Raw genomic sequence first — 12,402 nt, forward strand, 5'->3', positions numbered from 1 at the left:
GCATCCCCATTGCTGAAAACTGTGTAAACAAGAGATCTAAGAGACTTCTTGTTTACCATTTATTGTTAGTTGTGACCAGAACTAAGAATTGCAAAGTACAAAGTGGAATAATATTTTGGCTAGCTGTCAGTGTACCAAGAATCAATGAATCTCTGCCTTTGGTACTAAGACTTCTGTAAGGTGTTTCAAAATCACTAGCGTGTGACTCACCATCACATTCATTCTCCTCTGAGGAAATACAGTTGTTAGAGTGCTCTAAGATAGTGTAAATAACAGATAAGATGGGACACATAGAATATGCCAAAGAATTTTCACCCTCTGTGTAATTCTCCTGTTTTGAAGGCATGGCTGCAGATGGAGGCTAGGCCTTCATTTAGGTTTTTGGTGGTTTTTATTTTGCATATAATAATATAGCTGCTGTTCAGTCATTTAATGACATCTGAAGCCTATCACATATTTCCGAGCATTTGAAGCAGGTGTTTGTGTTTTTTAATTTCATTAGTTTATCTGGCAGTACTCTCCTCTTTTTCCAGAGGATTTGAATACACACTGCCTAACATGTACACATACTTTGATATAAGTAAACTTGAAGGCATATTCCATTGTCTTTTTCCCCCTACTAATCCATACGCTATGGGGAAACCTTTAGATATAAAATACTAAAGTGTCTTTTTCTTATCTATTACCTCCTTATAATCTAATTCAGTCCTCTCAGGTACCTCTGTCTCTCCTTTAACCAACGTACTGGTTCCAAGGAGTCTTCCCCTAAATTCTTGTCCTACAATAGTCATTGTGAGGTAACAGGATAATACATCAACGGTACAACAACAAAAGATACCCTAAGCATGAAAATGAACTTGAAGAATCTGAAAATCAGTTATGCTGAATGTCCAATATGACTTCATGGACCTCTTTTTGTGCACAGGGACCCAGACAAGCTGGAACAGGAATCTGTTGCCACAAAGTTGGAAGCATATGATTTTATACTAAGCTCTGTTGATTTTTATTTCTCACTGACAGTTATTTACTTGCATTTGCTAACAAAATAAACAAAATTGCTTTTTATACCATCAAAATAAACTAGAATTATCTAGAAGCCAGCTAGCAAACTAGTTTAAATGAGAAAGTGTTAAAAGTTACAGCTAATGATGATGGTATTTCTTTTAAAAGTAGTAAATGTTTATTTGTTGTTATTTTGGTGTGTTTTATTTGGAGGCATGTTATTCAAAAGATTTTCTTAAATGTATAATAAATTCCTGTATTCTGAATACTACTCCTTCACACCATGTTTGGGATTGACTGTGTTTAGTATTAAGGGGTTTTTTTAATAAACGTTTTGTATTACGTAAAGTCAATTACTTTTTTTCTAGATCCCATGGAAATGTGTTTGAGAAGTCACTACAAGCAAACATTGATAAGTTCACCATCATAACAAAGGACATGATGACAGAATATAACCATTCTCCAATGCTGAATCATGTGCTGAACTTCCTTAAAATAGAGGTAAAAAGCATTTTACTGTAAAAATTTCACATAGCAACCATATAATGGCTACTGTTCCCATTGTAGCTTATCGGTTCTTTCCTGTGAGTTGATATCTGCTAAGCTTTCATTGAACCACAGACAGGCTAATGGGATCAAACACAGACAACACAGACACGTAAACGATAGACATTTCTACACATATACTAATGACACAATGAGGAGCAGGTGTGAGACAAAGGCAGGGCGTGGCCACTGTGACGAGTACACACACATGAGGAAACGTTCGGGGGGAGGGGCTGTACTGTGACGGAGCCTCTCTCCAACGACCCGACTCCCGGCGTGCCATCTTATTGGGCTGCGGCCTCGAGACCAATGCCAAATGGCGAGGCCGGAGGGCCGAACGACCCGACACAGGCCAGCGCGAACAGGACAGAGGAGGGAAGGACAGGGACCAAGATGACAACAGTTACAGGGACGGGCACACTAACTGACACGAGCACAGGCACCAAAGGGGACAAAACGACTGGCACAAACAACATGATGGGGACAGACACAGTGACTGTGACGGGTACAACATTATTTAACAAATTAACAAGTCCACGTATGTTGGCAAAAGCCCCAGGCTGTTCCCCAGTTGTCGGCTGGGCTACAGTTCAATCCACCTGCGGGGAATCGCCCCTCGTCGATTTGGGGGGGGGCCGGCCACCTTTGACGTCTCACCTCAGGAGGTGCTCCAGCCACCTTGCCCATCTCTGGGGTGGGCACTGGTGCCGCCTCCTTCCTGCCTCTATGAGGCTTCGGGATGGGCGCACGAATTCCATGGCTGTGTGCCCTAGCGAAGGGAGTTTCCGCCTCTAGGTATTTCACGTGGGATGGCTTTTCTGTACCTAATCGATACCTCCTGGGCGGAGCCTTGGGCAGTATCTTAGGTGCCGGAGGCTCGTCGTTCTTTGAGACAGCAGACTGAGCATTGCTGTCAGTGGGAGGATTCCCATAGAGGGCCTCCTCCACCTCCATTGGCAGATCCTCCATATAGTCGGACTCCAAGTCCGACCACAGACTGATGTCACCACACTCCCCTCTATCACCATAGTCCACATAACCCTCGTAGCAGTCCATGTCAAGGTCATAGGACCCAGCGGAGTGCCGATCCTCGTAGTCTGGCTGGGGTCTGTGGGACTCCGCAGAGTCCATCCCTGGACCATACTCAGGGCCCCCCCAAATCGTCCAGTGGCCCTCCCCTGTTGTGCGAGTGTGGAGTGAGGCCAGGATGACTGAAGGTCTCTCGGGGTAGTAGGACCCTGTGGAGTCTGACTCCAAGTACTGGACATCATTGTACCAGTCCCGGACGTCCAACGTGGGTCCGTATGACTCCTCTGAGTCCGTACCTGGACTACAATCAGGGCCCCCCCCAAAGTCCTCCAGTGGCAGTCCCTGTTGTGGGAGTGTGGAGTGTGCCTATGAGGGCTTCCCTGCGGGGGCTGTGGGAGGGCATTCACGTCTTTTCTTACCCTTTCTTTTTTAGCTTTTTGTCCCAGGCATCCTTTGGCGGTCAGTGTTTCTGTGACGGAGGAGTCCAAGCAGGATGCGGGGACGAGTCACATTGAATAGAAACATACGTTTATTCACATATAACATACATTACGTAGCACACAGGCTAATGGGATCAAACACCGACAACACAGACACACAAATGTTAGACATTTATACACGTATACTAAAAACACACGAACACACGAGGAGACATTCGGGGGGAGGGGCCGTACCATGACATGTTGTAGATAATTTTGCATCAAATTCTGTACTATGATGGTGGTGCCATAACTATTATACATTTGAAGAAATCATGCTAATATTCTAATTAAACATTTGAAGATATGTTTTTCTAACATGATACTTTATGAATTTCTGTGCTTTAGAACATTCTTACTTCATTTTGTTTTATTGCTGTAATGGGGTGACAACCACAGGAGTGGCCAGGTATGGTAAAGCCTCTGATGGTTAAAAGTCACCAGAACTGGACCCAAGAGGGAGGAGTATGAGGGGCAAACAAGGAACTAAAAGCAGAAAAGTAAACTGATGCCCTTGGTCAAACAGGGATAGTGGGGATTACTAGTGTACTAGGGACTGAAATATTTGTACTGTACAAACTTAGATTAGTGTGTTTGTGGATGAGTAAAAGACTGATTACAACTGGACAGGAGGAAAAAGAAGGAGTTCTGTGCCATACCAGACATGACAGGATTACATGGATGGTAGCTCTCGCTAGGAAGAGTGACAGCGGAAAGTGTGCCCCACCTTATGGAATGGGATTGCAGGTGTGGCCACAGGAGAGAGCTTGCACATGTGAAAAAGCTCCACACCCAACTAAACAAAATTAAATTTCAGGAGTGGAGACTCTTGCATAAACATCAGGAGAGGCCAGTACCACAACATTCAATTTAGATGGGTCCATGACCAGATAACCCTCGGAGACCACAAGGCCCAAAAATTTGACTGACATTAGATGGAAGGAGGATTTCTCCTCATTGACATTACAAGTGGGTCTCCAAGAGCAGCTGGGGCTCCCTCTGGAAATGGACCACATGTTCCTCCACAGTCTGACTGTAGATAAGTATGTCATCCAAATTGATGAAAGTATACACATGTATGTCTTCCAGAGCCACATTATGGATGTCCTCCGCAAAGCCATCTATCAACCTAAATCATGACCAGGTACTCCTAGAGGCTTGTGGGAGTGATGAACGCCATCTTCCACTTGTCACCTATCAGGTGGTAGGCATTGTGCAGGTCCAATTTTATAAAAACTTATGCCTGCTACAGTGCCTCAAAGGTGTAGAAGGTAATGATCTTTGACTGTTATCTTGTTCAGGCCTCAGGTGGAAGGCATGATATATCCCTGTGTCAAAGCCTCATTGATGTACTCCTTCATGGCAGTCTTCTCCAGAACCAACTTGATGACCATCTGCAAAGGAGTAGTACATGGGACAGTAAATGGCACAGGCAAATGACCTATGAGTAGGTGCTCAGGATTCCACCTGCTCTCTCCAGCTAGAGAGCAGAAGTCTATGGTGTAGTTTGCCTCAGAGAGCTTGCCCTGGCAAACATTCAACAATGGACTGGCCTCCTCTATCCCACACACAGGTCTCTTGATTGCTTGCCCTATAGTCTCCATAAAGGCTGAAGCAGGAGAGTAATGGACACTATTGACCTAGGTCAAAGCCCATCAGGTAGACAATAGAAGTCTCCATGGCCCTTTCAGAAGGGAATCATGACCGGGCCCATTGAAATGTTAAACCTGCACTGGAACCAGAATCTCCTGCAACCACCAGCCCACCACCACCACATACTGAGTTGCAGCTGGTAGCAGGACCTCTCCCTGGGACTGGGGCCACAGAACATGGAGTAGGCAGCAAGGCACTGTTATTCAGAACTATCGCCATCTTGAGGCTGCCTTACCGTGTTTGGACAGCCAGTGTCTGCTCCTGCACCTGTTGAGACAGGTGGATTAGTGCTTCTTCATGGCTTTCCATTCATACCCCTTGGACAATTATGGTCAGTTGCAGAGAACCTTTATCTTATGGGTCCATAACTGACAGTGTCTTGATGTAACAGGGCAACAACTCTTGGGGAACAGGATGGATTTCCATGGGTTAATGGCCATGTTTCATAAAGCCTCTGATGGCTAAAAGGAACCAGATATGGACACAGTTACAGATAAAGGAGGATGAGAAGCAAGGAGAGAGCACAACACTCAAGTAAACAGAATGGGACCACAGCACTCGCTAGAAAGACTAGGAAGACTGGAAGGATCATACCCCACCAGACAGAACAGAATTACAGGAATGGAGGCTCTTGCTCAAATGAGTAGAATCAGAAGGTCCCTCAACTCTCCCAATGTGGGAGTTGAGGCAGGAACCAACTGAACTAGAACACCATACTTTAACCACTATGACACAGAATAAGATGGCAAAGAACATTTGTAGATTGTAAAGGAAGTCCTCACCACTATAGCAAAGATGGTGAGAGAAACAGAAACAGAGATAACCCAGAGAAACAGGGAAAACTGTCCCTCACATAAGATGAAAGGCAACTCTTGACAAGAGTTCCACTTTGGTTATGGTTTACAAGCCAGCTTAGCCACTGATAGCACTGCTAGTAAACATTCATTGAGACCAAAACTTTGCAAAGACTGGCCTTTGCGAAGCCTTTATATTCACAGAGATCACCTGCTGGTGATCCCATTGATTACTAATTGGCAGCGCGTGGGCTCCCTCTAGTGGCTTTGCAGGCAGCCCCAAACAAACACTATTGGGAGGGGGGGGTGTTTGTCAAATTTTAGTACTGTTCTATGTCACCTACACTTAAAAATAAATCTGCCTTATTTTTATTACAGGAAAACAAAGTAAAATCAGATATTATAAGAGATTTACGTCAGCGAAAAAAGAAAATATACACATCCCTTCAAGTATCCATTAAAGAAACAATGCTGCCATGCTATAACCGTAAGTTTTTGTTTCATACCTTTTATTTTGTTGTGTTTTAATCAAACCCATCAGAAAAGTAAATTTTTTTTATTGTTTATCTTTGTTTAGAAGCTGCTCACCTTAAGGGAATTGGCTCTATGTTAAAGCAGCAGAAGGTGCTACTCAGCTACATTGAAAATTCCAAAACTGAAATGTTCCATAAAGCAAAGAAACATATGCTGGAACTGCTAGAGCTTGCAAAGGTCTGTATTTGTATAATAAAAGCACATTTATAACCATCAACTTTAACCAATATTATATATAATGTTACTATTGTAAATATACTAATATCACTTTTTACCATTATAATATTGTTGCATGTTGTCCTTTTAAAAGAATTTCCACAAGGATGAGCTAAAAAAGAATCTAAAGACTGCAATGAAGTATTCACTTCTCAATGCGAGCTTGCTATACATGGGTAAGCTATTAAATCTAACAAGGAATTCTGTTTCCATGGTATTATTATGAAGATGATTAAGACTATTTCCTGTTTAATTTGATAACTTACCAATATGTATATTTTGAAATATGATTTTGTGTTGTGTCTTTGTGTCTGTAGATGTCTCCAAGGACTTGAAAGAGCTGGAATTACTGCATAGTAAATATGAGAAAGATTAATAAAATCCAGTGAAACTACATTGCTGGCCTTTAAATCTGAGTACAGTATTTTGTCAGATAGGAATAGTTAACTTTGTGGATCAAATATGTGGATATTTGAAATCTCAAAATAATGTTTAAAATGTCTTACTCCCTGTTCATTCAGGGCCATTTCAAAAAATACTGCAAAGGATTTTTATAATAGCAAACTACATTATTAACTAAAATTGTAATTTTATCTGCATTTTTAAAAAGAAACTTCATGGTCTAAATTCTAAATTATTTGGCACAGAGTGAAGAGGCGAAGTCAGGAATAAGAAGCCGTTCTTATCAAGGAGCCGTCACTGTGAAGTGATGTCTCCTTCTTCAGTAGAACCCTATGAAGGCCTAGACATTTGTTTTCTTCTTAGTTTCTGGCATTTTCTGAGGCTGATGGTAATTGACTTTGGTCTGATTCAATCTGGACATATAAATTTAGACTTCATGTCACTGTTCCATACAGGGTCCTTCAAAGTTCATGATATGGGTTTTTGTATACATATATTATTTTGAGAGAATATTTGTTTGCATAATTTCTCAGATTGCTTTCAGTATTTTTGTGCCTACTCCACACTCTATATTGCAATATCAAGCTATTCAGCATTATTTAGCTGTAGTAATATTTGCATAGTCCTTCAAACAAAACAGTTCGTTGCATATTAAAAACTAATTTTAAAAGCCTCTTTGACATAGTAATGTCTGCTGAAGTTATGTCTTTGTATTTGAGACTAAATTCAAATAAAATGCTTTCAGTGGTCAATTTCCATCAGAATAGCCATAAGAAACATCCATCAAATAATGAGGTTGTGGGATAATGCTGAAAAGAATGCTTCCTGAATGGAGTATCATCAGGAGTGAACTGTATTTTCTCATGATGAAATATCTGTCTTATGGCATGCAGATTTTTGTAAACACACACATCATGCCCCTTCATTTGCTAAATGCCTAAAACGTGCTGACATTTATGGACAGTGTAAATAGAGTGTTAGTTTAAAGTAAAATAAAAATTACAACAGCTACTTAGAAGTACATGAAGCTTCAAGTACGTGCCACATTTATCAAAGGCTTTTTGTTTGTTCATGAAAGCTAGTGTGTGTGCATGTATCTATGCCTTAGCAATAAATAATGCAAACATATAGTGAGCAAAAGCAGTGGCATAGTGCAGAGTTCTTGGACCCCACTGTAAAAGGCACTGTAAAAAGCCCTTTTAAAAATTTGCCAGTTTGGGTTCCCTGTATACCCCTCCCCTATGCCAGTGGGCAAAACTATTTTTATACTTAATGCATTTATGTTTTCTGTCTTAAATTTGGTCTGAACTATATCTGCAGACACATGCTAGCATCTGCGAGATTTTTTCACAGTTCTTTAGCCTTATTTGTTTGTTTAAGAACAAGGATTTATCTTTTTTTTAGTGTTTGATTTCTTCCCTCATTTAGGTGGTGTAGTTTTTTAATACCTGTTTTAATGAACTTTTATAATAGTTTCCTAAAATATTTAATTACCGTAAAAGAAGTTCATTCTAATTACATTTTAAAATTGTATTTCATAATCAAGTTCTGATTTCCAAAGTAACACATACAATTTTATGTTTTTATTTCATAATTATAGCACCAGTCTCTTGATGTCTGTTTCTCATAGCCTCATGTAATTTTAAATAAAAAAAGTTTATTTTAAATGCATGTGGTCAGCGGCATGCTCCTTGCCAACCCTGGGATTCCTCACTTCTGGTTCAGTTGAGTCTGTACAATTGTTCATAGGCTACATCTCCCAGAATCCACCTGCCGGCAACCTCACTGACACTCCACCCCTTTCTACCAATCACAACATCATTCCCCATTCAGCCTCCCCTGTATATTGATCATGCTTGATCATGCCTCTATCCAATTCCTCCTACCTATGTGTTTGACTCTGTGCATGCCTGGTGTTATTGCGTCTCCTTTGTGCTGGTCTGTTTTGACTCCTGTTGTTGGATTGAATCTTTGCTTTTTTTCTTTTTTTTTTTTCACTTGTTTTGATTTCTCTACTTAAGCTGTTTTCTTGATTACACTTCTGCCCTATCCACATGTACTGGTTGCCCCTCTGCTTGTTGTGCACCTATGACCATTTATCAACTGTGAGTCTGGATCCCCCTTTCTTAAAAAAAACCATTGGATTGACATTTATCTGGCCAAACCTGTGCAGTTTCTGTCACATTACACTTAACATGCTTAAAATTTTTTCAAGGCCGATAGAAAAGCGTCATAAGTGGGTGCCTTATGAAACTGGTTAAGAGGATGCCAAGAGTGTGAAAAGGTGTACCAAAGAAAAGACAACATGTTCCTATATGTGTTTTGTTTTGATACCTTCACTGATTTTCTAAAATATAGAAATTAGTTTAAAAAAAATAATAAAGAGAAGGTGTATCAGCTTTTGATTCAGACACTTTGATTTTTCTGAGTTGCTGCGACTGAGGCAGAAAAAAAAAGGTGTCTCCAAGTCTAGATACTTATCTGGAGGTGTTGGAGGCTCAGTGCTAAAAGCTATGTTATGATTGATGTGGGTTAAGGTTGTACTCACTTATTCCAGTTCTTAGATGCTTCTTCAACACAAGAAAATTCACATGATTACAGGCAATGAGGCAATAAGGAAAATAAAGCAAAGAAAACCAAAATACTAAGAGATACAGTACTACAGTAAAAAAGAGGAGGCAGGCAGTAGGTCCTTAGCATTGTCAAAAGCGCTATGACACTCTGGTGTACATACATAAGCCTTTTATGGACTCAACAGGTAAGTGAGAGGTGCAACACGTGAGTTTAACCACTGATTTCTCATACAACACATGCAATGTATTAGGCTCCACAAACTTTGGAACCAGAATAACTACTCCTAGCTATATCTTTCCCAATAATGAAAGCAATACCTTCCACAGGCAAAGACACACACATCCACTATAAAAGTCTCAGTAAACAAGCTAGATCTGAATGAAACCAAATGGAGGGGAACCTTAACATAGTGCATGGCACTGCCTTTACATATTACACATGAGCCAAAAAAAATTACTTCTCTGAGAAATGAAGTACATTAGGTAAAATGAAGGACTGAGCAGCACTAGCGTCCTGTAAGACATTCACAGGAACCTACTCAGAACCGCAAACTGAAACCAAGTCTTTCTGCATAAATGGCTCATAACATTGGGAGCTAGCAGGGGAAGACCAAGCTGCTTTAACAGGAGTGATGCTTGGGGCGGTTTCTGTTTTGGGCGGTGCTGTTTTCTTTTTAGCATGAAACAGTCAGCTATAAAGACGACCAGGCTGTTGGCAATAAAAACATGTTGTTGGAATAGAAGAGCCAGCTTGGCTAACCTGAACGGGCTGTGGGTGATGATGTGTCACTGTAGAAGGATCAGGCTTAGTCTGCATCAGCACAAACACATCCTCAAGAACAGCAGCCTCTGCAACAGTGGCTTCTTTCCTCTCGTTAATGTAGACTATTACAGGCAATACATTACCTTAAATTCTTCTAATAAAAATAACTCATGAAGGGATTCCACGTTATTCACCCTGCTTGCTGAACACCATTTATCTAAGAGCACTTATTTTTCCATAGAGAATTCTACAAAGATCTGCACAGGGGTCTTCTTAAGCCCTCTAAATTTCTGCCTATATGCCTCAGGCACCAAATCATAGGCACGGAGGATGGCAGTTTTCACTGTCTCATAGCTATTGCTATCCTCTAGGCACAGTGATGAGCAAACCTGCAGAACAATTAGTTTGCTTTGGAGTAACAGCAGCCATCCATTCTTAGGCCAATTCAGAAACAGCTATGCACTCAAATGCACTAGAATAGGCATTCATAAGAATCCACCTCTGGCATCAAATAGGCATCCTTCTCTGATTCCCTAAATGGAGGAAATTTAGAGAATCACATTGAATGACATAGCAGAAGCCACAACAGTTGACACTGCAGTATGTGGCATAGGGGCTAGCCTCACCACAGGAGCAGGATCAGGATCATGAGTGGAAGCAGGTGAGAAATGAGGAGGAGAATTCGGGGCACTGGCCAGGGAAGTACCTACAAGCTCATCATCTCCTCTAGGGCTAACTCCATAGACTGATTTCCCTTTAATTTCAATTCCATCTTTCTCAAAGCTAACCTAGTTTCCATCTCCATCTGTCGGTCTTGTGCCTTTTCCTGTGCCTCCATTTCAACAAATGTAATGCATACTCTGGCACAGGCCATGTTACTAGACACAGATTACAAAAACAGTGATGAAGGATAAAACCAAGGCAAGGTAGTTTTATTCTCTGTTGCAATTTAGCCTGCTTGACTGCTGGAATACACCTACAGGTGTAAGCATTGACTCAACCGGAGAAGAAGGAAGTGATAGATTGACTAACCCCTCACATACAACCTCACCGATTCCTTCTTTTAAAAGGCCCCTAGGAACCTGTATGCCATAATGAGCAGCTATCGTAAGGTCATCCTCACGTAGGTCATCCTCATGGTACCTCTGTAGCTTCTCTGTGCTCAAGGAGGCAATGAACAAATGCAGCTCAAACTCAGCTTTTGCACAATGTCACAAAGACAAAAATGCCAACCCCCCTTCCACACACACACACACTTTATATCCTGGATGAGCTCACAACTGTTACAGTCCCAATGATTGTCACTTAGACCAGAGCCTGAGTGACAGAGTTAGAACAGGAACAAGAAGCACTTTGGTAGGGAGACAGTAAACCCACACAGAAATAAAACAAAATGGGTAAATTTACTTGGGCATGAAGTGTACAATGACAGCATCCATTTTTTTGTTGCATACTTTGGAAAGCTCTCTGGTGGTTGTGCATTAGGCCATCAAATATAGCTAGAATCAATGGCCAAAATATCTAGATTTTGTCCATCTTAAAACAACATCTGCCTATAAAATCAGGGATATTATTATCCAGACAGGTTTATCATTTTGGAAGCAGGAAGACGTGGATGAGGAAATACAAAATTTTATTTTAAATTTGCTATTGATGGGAAGACAAATAGACTTCATTAAAAGAAACACGAAAATCAGACTTGTTCAATTTTTAAGCAGCTAGAAATGTTCAGCGTGAAGTGCTGAACATGTGTGCCTGTGGGGATTAAATAGGTAGACAATTCAACAAGGTATGGGTGCAGGCAATAATTCAATAATAAATGATTGATGTCATGGTGAGTGTCATGGCTGAGTGTCATGATTGATGTGCGGGTGACAGGTGCTGGGTGACTGTGAGCTGGATACCAGCCAGGGCATTACTGTACCCTCCAAAGGGCCTGCTGGAGCCCATGTGCAGGGGCGGCAAGGGCAAAAAGGAGTGGGCCTAGATGGATGTTTATGGTGGAAAGCACTGATGAGTTTGGGGTCAGTGATCTGACTAGCCAGTATCCAGCTCCTTTCTTCAGGCCTGTATCCCTCCAAGTCCACCAAATGTGTCCACACCAGCATATGGAGTCGAGAAGGGCAAGGACCATGTAGTGGGGTCTTCCATCATTTCGTAGAGGTGGAGGAATGGTGGCAGGGTCAACTTTGTCTAGAGAGTCCTGCTGTGCATGGCTTAAGGGAGGATACGTGAAACGCTGAGGACACTTAGCTACTCACAGATAAGTTGACCTGTAGATGCCTTTGTTGATTCTTTTTATGGTGGAACGTGAGTGAATGTACCTGGGATTGATCTTCCTTCCTGGATCATTCCTCCCATCTATGTTAGTCACCCACACACATTCTCCCGGCTGGTAAATGGTGATTTCT

At 41.4% G+C, this 12,402-nt stretch overlaps 1 protein-coding gene across 3 annotated transcripts in view; it reads left to right on the forward strand.

Moving 5' to 3' along the window:
- The window catches only part of LOC113585951 (nuclear GTPase SLIP-GC-like), a 30,808-nt gene extending 22,532 nt beyond the window's left edge, over positions 1-8,276 (forward strand). The window contains exons 15-20 of one of the 3 annotated variants that reach the window (XM_035526791.1): positions 1,371-1,503; positions 5,882-5,990; positions 6,081-6,214; positions 6,348-6,429; positions 6,571-6,609; positions 6,901-8,276. In XM_035526791.1, coding sequence (XP_035382684.1) covers positions 1,371-1,503; positions 5,882-5,990; positions 6,081-6,214; positions 6,348-6,429; positions 6,571-6,609; positions 6,901-6,905 — 502 coding nt within the window. In that variant the 3' untranslated portion in view covers positions 6,906-8,276. Of the gene's footprint in view, positions 1-925; positions 1,231-1,370; positions 1,504-5,881; positions 5,991-6,080; positions 6,215-6,347; positions 6,430-6,570 lie in introns of those variants that run through there. The other 2 variants (XM_035526790.1, XM_027023762.2) reach the window with 2 other exon arrangements.
- Positions 8,277-12,402: the final 4,126 nt, after the last annotated feature.

This window comes from Electrophorus electricus, chromosome 6, assembly GCF_013358815.1.
Source record: "Electrophorus electricus isolate fEleEle1 chromosome 6, fEleEle1.pri, whole genome shotgun sequence".
NCBI classification, from domain to species: Eukaryota; Metazoa; Chordata; class Actinopteri; order Gymnotiformes; family Gymnotidae; genus Electrophorus; species Electrophorus electricus.